Raw genomic sequence first — 17,118 nt, forward strand, 5'->3', positions numbered from 1 at the left:
AGAGCTACTTACAGGAGCAATTAGGGTTAATGGCCTTGCACAAGGGCACAGACAGATTTTTCACCTAGTCGTCTTGGGGATTCGAACCAGCAACCTTTCAAAATGCATTCTCTACTCCACATCATAGCAATCAACCTGAACTCTAAGAAAAGTGTTGTTACATGTCCAGTAGTTTTGAAAGTATGTTCCTTTTCTACTCCTGAAGGTCCCATCTGAAGGTATGAAACTAAGGTCACAAAATAATTATAGAATGTCAGCATATGTTTTGATGTGGACTCAAGATTTTCTACTGTATGTTGAGTTGCCATTGTTGACCCCTCACAGTATGTCCAAAGCCCAGCGTTGGGTCAAATGGAGTGCAAAGTATCTCAGATCACGTGGGAAATAATCTCTGATTCGGTTTCAGTATCTCTGAGCTATTTTGTTTTCTGCACAACCACCATGCTTGTCTTAGTCTTATCAAACCTGTCATATCAGACTTCATGAAGAAAGGAAGAAGTTTGTTTCTCTAATATCCGCATGCCATCGTCTATCTCTCCCTCTGTGTACCCAGTGAGGCACTAACTAGGCTAACCCCAGTGAGGCGCTAACTAGGCTAACCCCAGTGAGGCGCTAACTAGGCTAACCCCAGTGAGGCGCTAACTAGGCTAACCCCAGTGAGGAACCCCTTCCGATATCATCACCAGGAAGACCAGTAAGGTTGTGTCGTCTACCTTTAAGCCCACAGCTATCCTTGCCGCCTTGCTCCATTTACGATCAGAAACGCTGTGGCATTGCACAGGAAACAAACATAAATTGCCTAATCTAGTCGCATTGCTCTCTATGGGTATCTGTTGACTTTTGCTTAAGCGTCTCTGTGACTGCTTGGCTGTGTGACTCACTGATCCTATCTGCCTGAGCGTCGTGCGCTTGGCTCCCCATGTCCCCTTGCTTTCCCCACAAACAGACAGACAGAGAGGCAGACATACAGAAAGGCAGGCCAGAGCAGGCAGACTGACAGACAGACACAGACAGAGAGACAGACAGACACGCAGACTACAAGTCTGTTGAGTCTAGATCAGACACAGCTACGGCTGGGCAGCAGGATGGTGAGGAGGCTGGGCAGCAGGAGGGTGTGGAGGCTGGGTAGCAGGAGGGTGAGGAGGCTGGGCAGCAGGAGGGTGAGGAGGCTGGGTAGCACGAGGGTGAGGAGGCTGGGCAGCAGGAGGGTGAGAAGGCTGGGTGGCAGGAGGGTGAGGAGGCTGGGCAGCAGGAGGGTGAGCATCAGGAGTGTGAGGAGTTTGGGCAGCAGGAGGGTGAGGAGTACACTATCTGCGCACCTCACTTGACACTTGCATACTGTGCTGCAGTCAAAAGGTGTGATTTAGGAAGGGTCCATTAGAAAACTGAAGGTGCCAAAAGCTGTGTGATCTAGGCAGGGTCCGTTAGAAAATGGAGGGTAGGCACTAAGCCTGAATGGACTATAACCCTAACTTGAGTTACACAACCACAACTTTGTACAGAAAAATACAAAGTTGTGAATTAGCAGCTTGTCGTAGATATCATCAGTCCTCACTGTGGTGAGGCACTTTTTGAAGATGGCTGCCTACAGATCTACTTCAGGTGAAAGGTTGTGGGAATTGCTCATAAATATTCATTTTTGGGGAGGGTAAACTAATTGTATCTGATCCCAACACTTTTTCACGAAAGCATACTTACCAGAAGTTCACTGGAACATGTGCATTGCGAGCAAATACGGCTCTAGACAGTTAGCGTACAGTGGCAAGGTGCTGAGTTCCTGCTATCTGTTACCACTTGCAGTGTAGGTTCAATCCCCCATGGGGTGCAAAGAAAACAATTGAAATGTGGACTTACATTTATTGAGGTATTGTGTTGGGAAGAAAAGTGTAATAATCACCTTGAAAATGAAGATTAGAGGCTCAATTCAATACAACCCGCATTGCCGTATTTCCGGAGCAGCTCTTTTTCCTAATAGTCAAATGATCTCATAGATCCGTCTTAGGTACTGTATAAAAACCTACTACTAGGGTGACTCCTCTCACAGGTATGCTTTCACTTCTCAGAATTAAAAAGTGTGTCGGCATGGGATGAATGTTGTCAATAAAGGATAAGACAAATGTATATCTGCCCCATGTGGTATTAGAAATCTCAACCATTGAACTATGAGCCAACTGTCTTAGCAGCCTGCACCACCAGTCATAGCGGTTAGGAAAAAATACAATGAGTTGACACGACCACCATTGTCATCCATTTCCTGTTACGATGGATGTAGCTACGAATAGAAACGTATAATCCTCATCGTTTACTTGTTTTTTTCCCCTTAGTAAAAGCCCATAGATTTGGTCATATGTGGAAATGTGCGTTACTGCCTTTTAGAATGTTGTGTAACGTCAGTAGTCTATTCAAGGAAGCATCGTGCAAAATATATTGGCACACTCCACTTACCAAGACCATTGGCAAATAAGGCCTGCTGTCACCTGCTTTTATAGTAAGCCTTGCGGTGGTACCACCCAGCACATCTAGAAGGGAGTGTATTTCATACCGAACCCCTACCTTAAGATGACGTAGAGGCACCTTCTCAAGGTGCCTCTACATCACAAAATGTCAATGGTAGAGTTGAACCGCTAGGGGGAAAGAGCTAGATTTACTACTAAAAGACCAAAATATATCACTTTTGCAATGAACTGTCAAAACGAAGACCAGAACGCAGGTGTCTCACTATAACTTAGCCTTAAACATGGTTTTCCATCAAAAAAAGTTTTAATGAAAGTTACTCTTTAAAACACTTTCAGTTGTTATTGTTGCTTACTACTAAGTTACTACTCACCCCGTGCACAGTCCGACAACAGGATTATTTCACAAATGAGCAGGCAAATCCATAAATGCCCCATTCTTTCTGGATCGCAGGTTTCAACACTTCAAATCTGGGATAATGAGAAAACAAGACAATTCACAGTGAGGCGAGGTGCAACAACACATAGTGGTTTTATCCACATCATCTCTAAGCTACTGGATACGCTTTTACAACAACAATATTATCTCACAGACGTTTCTTTGGAAGTGGGATAGCCAAGGCATTGAGTAAATATAACAGACTTACAGTCTTGTAACTAGTGACATTAAAACAAGTTGTTAATCATTTAACTGGAAAATACACGACTTCTGTTCCCAACACTAGAAAATGTGTTTCTGGAAAAGCCATTTAGGCTTTTTATTTATGATCTCCATTCAAACGAGCAGCTCTTATTCTGTTCATATGACCCTCTGTTTCTGGATAGAGGAGTTATTATTTCTGCCATTGTGTACATCAAATTGTAAGTCATTTGAAATCATGAACATCCTTTAGAGTTTTGAATTTAATCTGTGATAAGAATTATCAACATAACATAACATCAACTGTTATATTAAAGCATCTGCTATTGGGGAACGATACATGTCCTCCTAACTCATTGTATTACAATTGGTTATAGATGCTGATGTATAAACTACAGTTAATCTAGCTGCTAATGAACCATCCACATAGATCATAAAATAAACATGTCATATGTGAGTTGGGTCGAGGCCAGGGTCATCATTGTCCAGCGCCCCTGGAGCAATTAGGGTTAAGTGCCTTGCTCAACAGAGTTTTCACATAGTCGACTCGGAAGGTTGGAACTACCTTTCCGTTACTGACCCAACTCGCTAACCACTAGGCTACATTCCGCTCTAGATCAGTGAGACATGGTGAATCAGTGGAATGACAACATTTTACACTCAAAAGTGGACAACAAATAATAGCTTTTATAAGGTAATATAGACTAACTATAATTTATGATGAACAAAGACATTTTGATTTGTGCAATACAGCTGTGTACTGTCCTATTAGTAAAACATTAGTAATAATCTGTAGTATGCATTTCTAAAACAAACATGCATCCTTCTAAAATCAGCTGCTTAAAAAGAATCACATTGTAACCAGGGCCAATAACCCATCTTAAAATAATACAAGTTAGTAAGTAGTGACTTACCTGAAATGTCCTGCAGCAATGATTTGTATTGAATCGGTTTCCCACTAACGGAAAGTCTATCATTCTTACTGCCTTTACATTTGCATTAAAGGTGATCTAATCCAAATAATCAACAAATCAATATCCACTAAATGTTGAACTGCACGCACTGTCGCTCAAGTACCTGTGGCTGCTCAATTATTGAAAAAAATTGTACCCTCCAATACAAAGAACACTATTGAACGTTAATATTAAACATGCGAGAGATCAAATCTAGTTCGTTTTTTGAATGACAGTCATCACATAACGCTCGTGCGAGACCACCTCACCGGACAGAACGCGTGCGTAAAAACTAAATAAATAAAAGTCCTCTGCTCGCGGTAGTCTACAGTTAACTCCTACCCTTATTAATTTAGGAAGAGACGCTGGAGACCTAATCTGTTTATTTATTTTCGCAATTTTCATTTGCATCCAAATACCTTTTTGCAATAATTGAGCTAACAGACCTTGCCATCCAGTAATCGACCGCAGGCAAACAAACAGCCGAGGGAAAGGCGGTCCATCCAAGCTCGGAACTTTTGCCCAATCACAGTGTAGCCCTAGTCACAGCTACTCAACAAATTTTAAGAATTAACTCTTTCGTATTAGCCTACATTTAAGGCAGTTCTGCTGAAAACATGGACTACATCATAATAATACAAATATATATATACATATATATATGCATCATAATAATTGTAAAAAAATTAATATATAGGCTAATATACATAATCACAAAATGTATAACAATAAAACATTAATGTAATAAATGCATTATAATGTAATTACAATGTAATGATAGTTAATATTCAATTTAATTTCTATTCCCACTATGTAATCAGATTGATTAAAGATTGAAATGCTATGGTTTGGGTGTTAAAAATACACACTGGCCTAGCATTAGAAAATTGGTCAAAAACATTCATAAGAGAAAATGGTAATTTAAAGAAAAAATGTAACATGACAAAGTGTCATTTTATCAGACCCAGATTAAGCATTATCCTGGATTAAAACAAGCTCCATGTAAATTCTCCATTGAGAATGTACTCCTGGACTAGGTTAAATCTGCGTCCAGGAAATCGGCCCCATGTGGTTCGTAATAAATTCATCAAGTAACACACCGATGCACTGAGAAGGAACATTAGATCAACCCATTTGTACGGTGCTTCTCACACCGATGCACTGAGAAGGAACATTAGATCAACCCATTTGTACGGTGCTTCTCACACCGATGCACTGAGAAGGAACATTAGATCAACCCATTTGTACGGTGCTTCTCACACCGATGCACTGAGAAGGAACATTAGATCAACCCATTTGTACGGTGCTTCTCACACCGATGCACTGAGAAGGAACATTAGATCAACCCATTTGTACGGTGCTTCTCACACCGATGCACTGAGAAGGAACATTAGATCAACCCATTTGTACGGTGCTTCTCACACCGATGCACTGAGAAGGAACATTAGATCAACCCATTTGTACGGTGCTTCTCACACCGATGCACTGAGAAGGAACATTAGATCAACCCATTTGTACGGTGCTTCTCACACCGATGCACTGAGAAGGAACATTAGATCAACCCATTTGTACGGTGCTTCTCACACCGATGCACTGAGAAGGAACATTAGATCAACCCATTTGTACGGTGCTTCTCACACCGATGCACTGAGAAGGAACATTAGATCAACCCATTCGTACGGTGCTTCTCACACCGATGCACTGAGAAGGAACATTAGATCAACCCATTTGTACGGTGCTTCTCACACCGATGCACTGAGAAGGAACATTAGATCAACCCATTTGTACGGTGCTTCTCACACCGATGCACTGAGAAGGAACATTAGATCAACCCATTTGTACGGTGCTTCTCACACCGATGCACTGAGAAGGAACATTAGATCAACCCATTTGTACGGTGCTTCTCACACCCAAGGCGCTGAAGAAAATAACACATGTAGTACAAATAATAATGAAAACAATCCAAAACACAGAAGATTGAAAGCAGACAACAATCAAAGCTATATACAGGTGTCGTCAGATCCGGTGGGCAGGAGAACTGAATTAACTGAGGTCTTTGAACACTTTTCTGAAGAGCTCTGTCTTTAGCTGTTCCTTAAATGAGGCCAGAGACTCTGCAGCCCTGGCAGTGACTGGAAGTGCGTTCCATAGCCGAGGAGCTGCACAACTGAAAGCTCTGTCACCCATAGTTTTTAGTCTGATGTTGGGATGCTGAAGGGAGATGGACCTGGAGGAGCGAAGGCTGCAGGATGGTAGGATGTCAGACAGGTACTTGGGTCAGAGTTGTGGATAGCTTGGTAGGTGTGAATCAGGATTTTAAAGTCAATGCATGAGCATATGGGGAGCCAGTGGATGTTGAACAGCACTGGAGTGATGTGCTCACGGAGGGAGGTGTAGGTGAGGACACGTGCAGCACAGTTCTGGATATATTGTAGCCTGTTTAGACACATGGCATACGCACCAACAAACAGAGCTATTCAATAGTCCAGGCAGAGCAAGATACAGGCATGGATGAGTCGTTCAGCTGCAGGTTGTGACAGCATAGGTTGTAACCTGGTAATGTTCTGTAGATGGAAAAATTCAAGTTTGGTCACACCTTTGATGTACGCCTCAAATGAGAGCGGACTGTCAAATATCGCACCCAGGTTGAGAACCTCACTGGAGGAGAGGACCTTGTCACCAATATATCAATTATCATTGATCCTACTTGAATGAAGGGACTTGTAGTCAAAACAATGTTTGCTTCTTTGCTCTCAAACTTTAAAGCACAGGAAACAACTGAAGGGGATTGTTACACAGACAAAGTTCAATAGTTGCCCTCAAGTAAAAGTTTAATCCATTGACATAGAGCAGCTGCTATATTATCAATATATATTATAATAAACTGTATATTGTATAGCCCTCATGCTTACAGTGCACTTGGAAAATAATCAGATTTTGCCACATTTTGTTACGTTACAGCCTTAGTCTAAATTGATCAAATTGTCGCCCCACCCCCCCATCAATCTACACACAACACCCCATAATGTGCAACTGAGCAAGAGGACAAGTACATTCGTTTTTGCTCTGACATGCACTGTCAACTGTGGGATCTTACATAGAAAGGTGTGTACTTTTTCCAATCATGTCCATTCAATTGAATTTACCACAGGTGGACTCCAATCAAGTCGTAGAAACATCTGAAGGATGATCAATAAAAACAGGATGCACCTGAGCTCAATTTAGAGTCTCATAGCAAAGGGTCTCAATACTTATGTAAATGAGGTATTTATGTTTTTTATTGACAAAAAATGTTTAAAAAAAACTGTTTTCACTTTGTCATTATGGGGTATTGTGTGTAGATAGATATGAACCTTTGTTATTTAGTCCAAAATAAAAATCAGAAATATCACATTTAAGTATTCAGACACTTTACTCAGTACTTTGTTGAAGCACCTTCGGCAGCGATTACAGCCTCGAGTCTTCTTGGGTATGACGCTACAAGCTTGGCACACATATATTTGGGGAGTTTCTCCCATTCTTCTCTGCAGATCATCTCAAGCTCTGTCAGGATGGATATGGAGCATTGCTGCTCAGAGATAATTGATCGGGTTCAAGTCCGGAACTGGCTGGGCCACTCAAGGAACTTCAGAGACTTGTCCCGAAGCCACTCCTGCATTGTCTTGGCTGTGTGCTTAGGATCGTTGTCCTATTGGAAGGTGAACCTTCGCCCCAGTCGGAGGTCCTGAGCACTCTGGAGCAGGTTTACATCGAGGATCTCTGTACTTTGCTCCGTTCATCTTTCCCTCAAACCTGACTAGTCTCCCAGTCCCTGCCGCTGTAAAACATCCCCACAGCATGCTGCCGCCACCACCATGCTTCACTGTAGGGATGGGGCCAGGTTTCCTCTAGACGTGACACTTGGTATTCAGGCCAAAGAGTTCAATCATCAGAACAGAGAATGTTGTTTCTCATAGTCTGAAAGTCTTCAGATGCCTTTTGGCAAACTCCAAGTGGGCTGTCATGTGCCTTTTACCGAGAAGCGGCTTCCGTCTGGCCACTCTACCATAAAGGCTCGAGTGCTGCAGAGATGGTTGTCCTTCTGGAAGGTTCTCCCATCTCCACAGAGGAACTCTAGTGCTCTGTCAGATAATTGCTCAGTTCGGCTGGGCAGCCAGCTCTAGGAAGAGTATTGGTGGTTCCAAACTTCTTCCATTTAAGAATGATGGAGGCCACTATGTTCTTAGGGACCTTCAGTGCTGCAGACATTTTTTTGGGACCCTTCCCCAGATCTGTGCCTCGACACAATCCTGTCTCGGAGTTCCACAGAGAATTCCTTCGACCTCATGGCTTTGGTTTTATTCTGAAACGCACTGTCAACTGTGAAACCTTATATAGACAGGTGTGTGCCTTTCCAAATCATGTCCATTCAATTGAATTTACCACAGGTCGACTCCTTCAAGTTGTAGAAACATCTCAAGGATGATCAATGGAAACAGGATGCACCTGAGCTCAATTTTGAGTCTCATAGCAACGGGTCTGAATACTTATGTAAATAAGGCATTTCTGTTTTTTAATTAATACATTTGCCAAAATTTCTAGAAACCTGTTTTCACTTTGTCATTATGGGGTATTGTGTGTAGATTAATTGACATTTTTTATTTCATCCATTTTAGAATGAGGCAGTAACGTAACAAAATGTTGAAAAAGTCAAGGGGGTCTAAATACTTTCCGAATGCCCTGTATATATATATATATATTTTTAAATCCTGATAAATAAAATGGGTAAATATTCAATGATATTATGCTATTTATATGCTTTAATTACATAAACAGGGAAATGTCTTAATGACCTTGGTAGGCTGCTATTGTGTTTATCCTATGGATTCTTAGACAACTGAGACCATGTGCAAAAAGATAGTGACTCTTAGTGGAGATTTGAGGGAATGCATGCCACAAATGAGTCAGCCAAAAGTAGCTGGTAGTACAACATATTTAAATACTTAAAAAGTTACAAATTACCATTCAAAAGTTTGGGGTCACTTACACATTTCCTTGTTTTTGAAAGAAAAGCACATTTTTTTGTCCATTAAAACAACATAAAATTGATCAGAAATACAGTGTAGACATTGTTAATGTTGTAAATGACTATTGTAGCTGGAATGAGCAGATTTTTTAAATGGAATATCTACACACACAGGCCCATTATCAACAACCATCACTCCTATGTTCCAATGGCACGTTGTGTTAGCTAATCCAAGTGTATAATTTTAAAAGGCTAATTGATCATAAGAAAACCCTTTTGCAATTATGTTAGCACAGCTGAAACGGTTGTGCTAATTAAAGAAGCAATAAAACTGGCCTTCTTTAGACTAGTTGAGTATCTGAAGCATCAGCATTTGTGGGTTCGATTACAGGCTCAAAATGGCCAGAAATAAAGAACTTTCTTCTTAAACTTGTCAGTCTATTCTTGTTCTGAGAAATGAAGGCTATTCCATGTGAGAAATTGCCAAGAAACTGAAGATCTCGTACAACGCTGTGTACTACTCCCTTCACAGAAAAGCTAAAACTGGCTCTAACCAGAATAGAAAGTGTGGGAGGCCCCAGTGAATAAATGAGCAAGAGGACAAGTACATTAGTGTCTAGTTTGAGAAACAGACATCTCACAAGTCCTCAACTGGCAGCTTCATTAAATAGAACCCGCAAAACACCAGTCTCAACTTTGACAGTGAAGAGGCGACTGGGATGCTGGCCTTCTAGGCAGAGTTCCACTGTCCAGTGTCTGTGTTCTTTTGCCCATCTTAATCTTTTATTTTTATTGGCCAGTCTGAGATATGGATTTTTCTTTGCAACTCTGCCTAGAAGGCCAGCATCAAGAAGTCGCGTCTCCACAATCCTGTCTTGGAGATCTACAGACAATTCCTTCGACCTCATGGCTTGGTTTTTGCTCTGACGTGCACTGTCAAATGTGAGACCATATAGACAGGTGTGCCTTTCCAAATCATGTCCAATCAATTGAATCTACCACAGGTGGACCCCAATCAAGTTGTAGAAACATCAAGGATGATCAATGGAAACAGGATGCGCCTGAGCTCAATTGATTCTCATAGCAAAGGGTCTGAATACTTGGCTAAATAAGGTATTTTATTTTTTACAATTAGAAAATATGTTGGATTACTTATTTTCACATCATCATTATGATTATCATTAATAAGGCTGTCACATAAAAAGTGGAAAAAGTCAAGGGTCTGAATACTTTCCTTAGGCACTGTATATATACACAGTACTAGTCATTTGGACACCTGATTCAAGGGTTTTTCTTTTTACTATTTTCTACATTGTAGAATAATAGTGAAGACCTCAAAACTATGAAATAACACATATGGAATCACGTAGTAACCAAAAAAAGGGTTAAACAAATCAAAATATATTTTATATTTGAGATTCTTCCAAGTAGCCACTCTTTGCCTTGATGACAGCTTTGCACACTCTTGGCCTTCTCTCATCAAGCTTCGTGAGGTAGTCACCTGGAATGCATTGGAATTAACAGGTGTGCCTTGGCAAAAGTTGATTTGCGGAATTTATTTCCATCTTAACGTGTTTGAGCCAATCAGTTATGTTGTGACATGGTAGGGGTGGTATACAGATGATGGTATTTTACCAAATAGGGCTAAATCCATATTATGGCAAGAACAGCTCAAATAAGTTTAGAGAAATGACAGTCCACCATTACTTTTATACATGAAGGTCAGTCAATACAGAACATTTCCAGAACTTTAAAAGTTTCTTCAAGTGCAGTCGCAAAAACCATCAAGCAGTATGGTGAAACTGGCTCTCATGAGGACACCACAGGAAAGGAAGACCCAAAGTTACCTCTGCTGCAGAGGATAAGTTCATTAGAGTTACTAGTCTCAGAAATTGCAGCCCAAATTAATGCTCCAGAGTTCAAGTAACACACATCCCAACATCAACTGTTCAGACTGCGTGAATCAGGCCTTCATGGTCAAATTGCTGCAAAGAAACCACTACTAAAGGACACCAATACGAAGAGACTTGCTTGGGCCAAGAAATACATGCAATGGACATTAGACCGGTGGAAATCTGAGGAGTCCAAATTTGAGATTTTTGGTTCCAACCAGTGTCTTTGTGAGACGCAGAGTAGGTGAACAGATGAACTCCGCACGTGTGGTTCCCACAGTGAAGTATGGTGGAGGTGCGATGGTGCTTTGCTGGTGAGTCTGATTTATTCAGAATTCAAGGCACACTTAACAAGCATGTCTACCACAGTATTATACCAAGAAGGAGTGATGGAGTGCTGCGTCAGATGACTTGGCCTCCACAATCACCAGACCTCAACCCAATTGAGATGGTTTGGGATGAGTTGGATCACAGTGTGAAGGAAAAGCAGCCAATTGCTCAGCATATGTGGGAACTCCTTCAAGACTGTTGGAAAAGCATTCCAGGTGAAGCTGGTTGAAAGAACGCAAAGCTGTCATAAAGGCAAGGGTGGCTACTTTGAAGAATATAAAATATATATTATGATTTGTTTAACACTTTCAGTTTCTACATGATGCCATGAGTTATTTCATAGTTTTGATGTCTTCCCTATTATTCTACAATGTAGAAAATAGTACAAATAAAGAAACCCTTGAATGAGTAGGTACATCCAAACTTTTGACAGGAATTGTAGATCTCTCAGGTTAGCATGAGTGCTCAACAATGCACTCTCCTACCTCGGGGTCTCTTCTCACAGTTTCTGTCACAAAGATAACTGAAACAATACTTTCAATCAACATTTTTATTGAACCTTAAATTAACTTATCCTTTATCTATCTCTATCCACACATACACAAAATTATTTACAATGGTGATGACCAAATTCAAGCAACACCCACCATTCAGACAGCCACCTACTCAGCAGCAATAATCAGATGCTTCTACTGGAGTTAGAGTTGGGTCGCCTGTGGCAACATGTAACTTTTTGGCCAACCAGACCAAATTCACATAGAAATTTGGGTTATAGATCTATTATTCTACTTTAAAGCAAGTCTAATACCGCTTTTATCAGTTCTATGTTTAAGTTCTGTTTGAGTATTAGGTTCAGTTTTGTACACAAGCTTAAAAAAGCTGAAACAATATTTTTGGTTATGGAAAATATATTTCAATGGTTTATATGTACAATGATTCTCTACACTATACTAGCTTATTTTGTCATATAAACTGATATTAGGCTAACTATTAGAGTTTTAGCATATAGGAAATGGTGGCGCGATTTCTGCATAGAGCAACTTAAGTGCAATTCACATGTGCTATTGCCATCGACACAACATGTGACTTAAGATAAAAAATAAAAAGACCAAGTTGCTAAATTAAAATAAAATTCTAAAATGTGGCATTTCATTAAAACAGTATCTGATCAAAAGGTAATATAGCTTCTGAGCTTAGTTTTTTCTTGGTTGTGGTCACTGTGGTGATGCAGATCCACAACGATCTGATTACTGTGGAATGAATGACCAGCAGTACGAGAATAGGTGGAATACGTTTTTTTTTTTTTTAAATATAGGTGAATGTCTGCTGGCATGAGAGAGCCATTGTAGAAGAAACATTGGTTGAATGTGTATGTAAACAAAAAGGTATGCTTGTCCAGTAGGGGGCAGTGATAGTCAGGTATGATTCAAAGTGTTGCCGGTTTGGAGGGTGAAACAAGTGGGTGGATGAGTCATGGGTGTTTGGCATCAGATGTATATGGGGTGGTATTGCCTGTGGGTCAGTTTCTTTCTGCAGGTTGGGCAAGTGTGGGATCTCGACAGTGAGTCGCGGAGGCACTGACTGCAGAAAAGGTGACCACATTTTGTAGAGACCACTAGTCTGCCACTTTCAATGATCTAGAGGAAGAGGAAAACAGAATCTTAGTTGAAGAGACAACTTCACATTCTGGTAGCTACACAGCAATTACAGAAACAGTTTGGCATAGTCACCTTCACACACACAATGATGTATGCTTCTCTTACCTCAGCATAGGAGTCCATACACACTGGGCAGCTGACTGTACCTGGCGTAGACCTGTGGAGAACACCAGACCATCAGGATCTACCGCAACCCAAGGTCATGATTTCAGTGGTCACATGCCAATATTATGAGTGGATAAATGGATGAATGAGATTGATGCTTATGTGCCTTAACACAAATATTCCAATAAAATTGTTTAAAAAAACAAACATTTGATATGTCATCTGATAAGATTATGTCAGAGAGGTTGTTAGTTAGTACCTGGCTCTACTGCTGGCCTGTAGAGAAGATAGAAGGTCAGCACTGAGGCTCCCATTGGTATCCCCCTCCTCATCACTGCTCAGCACGTAACTCTCACCGCCAAGTCCACGTCTGCCCTGAAGCCCTGATATATGCCATTTAGCAGATAAACATGCATTTTTCTAACAGAGTTTGTCTGATGTAGTGATGAATGATTACTTGAGGGTCAAAACATAGTTAATCTTAATCTCTGATTGAGGAAAACAATGAATTACCTTCGTCGACAACCTGGTTTCCCCATTCGCAATCATGCAGTGGTGGAAAAGAAGAGAATAGAAACAGAAAATGTCAACATTTCAGTCTTTAAACAGTGGCAAAAGCTTATTGTTATCAATACAATTAAAACAGCCAATGCATACATCATTATTTGCATAGAGAGAGCTCCCAAACTCACCACCACAGAATCATTGTTGGTCAAGTCAACCACAGTTGACTCAGAACCTTCACATGTCAAGTCCACCACCTCCTCACCTGCACAGCCAAAAGAAGGGTTTGAAACCTATCCATAATCAACCAGAGAGAAAGGCATAAAGCCATTGGTACTCACTGCTAGTCCTACTGCTCTCCAGCACAGCAATGGTCTCAGCAGCGGCTGCTGCACGAAGTGGCATAGTGGTGGTGACTCTGCTACTCTTGGCTGTGCGTCTGGAACTTGAGGGGGCTCCAGTCCTTCTCTTCCTCTGTGTCTGTGACAAAGTACTGCTTTTTAGTAACCAGACCCCTTTGCTTAAGTGAAAATGAAACTGAAGGTTTTGGAGGGTTATCATGTGACAGGAATGTGGGCCTACAACAAACACTACACATTGCCTGCTACCGTAGGCTGAATGCTACATGTTCAAAATGTTATGGGATGCATTTCCTCCGTCGTTTTTGACGTTAGGCCACTCTGGTAGGCCTACATTATGATCAAATAGCCTCAGCGGGTACAGCCTCAGCAGAACTTACATTTTCTCTGTGTCTAAAAAAATGAGGGATGTAAAGGTGAGAACTTACTGTACTGCTCATGTTTGTGATGGGAAAGGTGTGGATGAAAATCGGTCAAATATAGTACACGCTGATAAATCTACATCCGTTCCGACTCAAGCTCGAGACCAATTTAACAGTAATCTGGGGAAATAAAATAAACCAATGACGTTACAAAACAAGCAGTCACATCTGATAAACACAACACACACTAGGCATGAGCCTTTACAATATTTGTTTGTTGTTGAAAAATAGAAACCTATTAACATTAGCTAGCTAATAAAACCAAACAGCACCACAATCCATCTCAGTCTCTGCTTAGAGAAATAAAACGTGAGTTTATATACTAGCTACGTTTATCCACAAACATAACTAACCAATTGTTGTGTGGTTTAGCTGCTGTGATAACAAAAACAGCTGGTTAGTTAGCTAGCTTAGTTAATGAGGTTAGCTTGCATATTAGCTGGGTCTGAGCAGGGCAGCTCATCAAGAAGCGTAGGTTTATCCCGATAACATGGTCATTAACACGGTTTATTAAGCATGACATGCGTCTAAACAACTAGCTAAAGTATCTGATTATCACAAATGCACTGGATAATGAAAACATGAGCTATAGTAGCGAAAATGGACATTTTAGCTAACGAGAAAAGTCAGCTAATAACGCTAAAATGCAAACTATGCAAACTCTGCCTCCTTGTAAAATAGGTTTACAACCCAAGTCAGTTTAACCTAACGTTAACGTGACTGACTGGTGACAGCTAGATGTATTAAATTATAAATAATCCAGGTTTAAAATGGTACATACTTTTTGAAAATCAACTTCCTCTCTCCTGCAGCCTGCTAACCAAATACAACAGGAAACGCTTCTTCTTCTTTGGGGTTGGCTGATCGCATCCAGAAGCCCCACCTTCATAGAATGAAAAAATGCAGAGCTGGGCACGTTGGACTGGGACTTTTAAGCTTGTCGTTTTACAATGGGTCCACAATTTTCATGTGTAACCTAGTTGAGATCAGTGTATTGCATTTAATTTCGTCTTTGAGTTAAGTAGAAATATATTTCAGTAGTAAACAGGGAAACAACAACGAGTTACAGGCAGTTCACAATAGAAAATACCAGAGGGGCATCGTTTACTAGGCTACCTAAATTATTTGGATCATCTGGTTACCACCAGTGTTTGGAATACATTGAGTTAGTTGACAACACAGACCATGGGACGCTTTTTCTCACCTAAGGTGTATTTGTCAAAGGTCCGCGGTGGGTCTGTGTAAACTATATGATTATATTGGAGACAGGTTTATTGCGGTGAATGTCATCTGTTCCTTTACTCGTATAGCATTTCTAAGTAGAAGCCATATCAGCCAGGGAAAATAATTGTTCTCACTTTATGATAGAACATTCAGATTTTCTGCCTGATTGTGGCACTCTTTACCTGAATTTTTAGGATTGTCATGTGATCACAACAAAAATACTTATTTTGCTCAAATAGGGATAATTAGTTTTCTTTGAGAAGATGGTCCTGGCTGAGAATATAACATTCCGTTTTCTGCCTGAATGTGGCACTGTTTACCGTTATTTTCTGGATTGTGTAGTGAACAGAACAAAACCACTAATTTTACTCAGCTAGAGATTTAATGGAATTGTGTTTCTTTTAAAAGGTGGGCTGACCTGAATAATACATTAAGGGGAAAGTATCCAGAGGCTGATTATCGTTTGGCACATCTTTTTATTTACAATGCTGGCTGCCATGGTTAACACAAACGCAGGACATTGAATGCTACCCGAATTGACTCAGTGAGGTCAAACAGGTGTGTGTGTGTGTGTGTTAGTCAGATTATTCAGTGTCCATAGCAACACTATTGATTATTCTCTATCCCCAGTACATGTGGTGTATTTGTATTTATTATGGATCCCCATTAGTTCCTGCCAAGGCAGCAGCTACTCTTCCCGGGGTCCAACAAAATTAAGGCAGTTAAACAATTTAAAAAACATTACAATATATTCACAACACATTAAGTGTGTGCCCTCAGGCCCCTACTCTACTACCACATATCTACAACACAAAATCCATGTGTACGTGTATAGTCAAATCACATTTTATTTGTCACGTGCTGAATACAACAGGTGCAAACCTTACAGTGAAATGCTTACTTACAAGTCCTAACCATCAATGCAGTTTAAAAAATACCTTTAAAAAAGAAGAATAAGAAATAAAAGTAACAAATAATTAAAGAGCAGCAGTAAAATAACAATAGCGAGGCTATATACAGGGGGTACCGGTACAGAGTCAGTGTGCTGGGGCACCGGTTAGTCGAGGTAATATGTTATTAAAGTGACTATGCATAGATAATAACAGAGAATAGAAGCAGTGTAAAAGAGGGGGGGGGGGGGCAATGCAAATAGTATCTGGTCAAACACAATTTTTCCCGAAAAGTTTACTAAGGGTTGGTAACAGGCTGATTGGTCGACTATTTGATCCAGTAAAGGTGGGCTTTACTATTATGTAGATGAATGACTTTTTCTTCCCTCCAGGCCTGAGGGCACACACTTTCTAGTAGGCTTAAATTGAAGATGTGGAAAATAGGTGTGACAATATCGTCCGCTATTATCCTCAGTAATTTTCCATCCAAGTTGTCAGACCCCGGTGGCTTGTCATTGTTGATAGACAGCAATATTTATTTCACCTCTTCCACACTCACTTTACAGAATTCAAAATAACAATGCTTGTCTTTCATAATTTGGTCAGATATACTTGGATGTGTAGTGTCAGCGTTTGTTGCTGGCATGTCATGCCTAAATTGGCTAATCTTGCCAATGAAACAA

The 17,118-nt window shown here is 40.6% G+C and overlaps 2 protein-coding genes across 2 annotated transcripts in view; both read right to left on the reverse strand.

Annotated features, from left to right (window-relative positions):
• LOC115129138 (fibroblast growth factor receptor-like 1) overlaps positions 1-4,524 on the reverse strand; it is a 166,990-nt gene extending 162,466 nt beyond the window's left edge. Inside the window, exons 1-2 of the mRNA XM_065018488.1 lie at positions 4,008-4,524; positions 2,828-2,924 (exon numbers count right to left, since the gene is read on the reverse strand). Coding sequence (XP_064874560.1) covers positions 2,828-2,891 — 64 coding nt within the window. The 5' untranslated portion in view covers positions 2,892-2,924; positions 4,008-4,524. The remainder of the gene's footprint in view (positions 1-2,827; positions 2,925-4,007) is intronic.
• Positions 4,525-11,808: 7,284 nt separating this feature from the next.
• On the reverse strand, positions 11,809-15,203 carry rnf4 (ring finger protein 4). Its single transcript, XM_029659452.2, has 8 exons — positions 15,103-15,203; positions 14,328-14,441; positions 13,882-14,020; positions 13,729-13,805; positions 13,550-13,562; positions 13,296-13,419; positions 13,037-13,088; positions 11,809-12,910 (listed from the first exon to the last, which is right to left on the reverse strand). Exons 2-8 carry the CDS (start codon positions 14,337-14,339, stop codon positions 12,761-12,763), a joined length of 567 nt encoding a protein of 188 aa, XP_029515312.1. The 5' UTR covers positions 14,340-14,441; positions 15,103-15,203; the 3' UTR covers positions 11,809-12,760.
• Between the last annotated feature and the right edge of the window lie 1,915 nt (positions 15,204-17,118).

Source organism: Oncorhynchus nerka, linkage group LG5 (genome assembly GCF_034236695.1).
Source record: "Oncorhynchus nerka isolate Pitt River linkage group LG5, Oner_Uvic_2.0, whole genome shotgun sequence".
Classification (NCBI taxonomy): Eukaryota; Metazoa; Chordata; class Actinopteri; order Salmoniformes; family Salmonidae; genus Oncorhynchus; species Oncorhynchus nerka.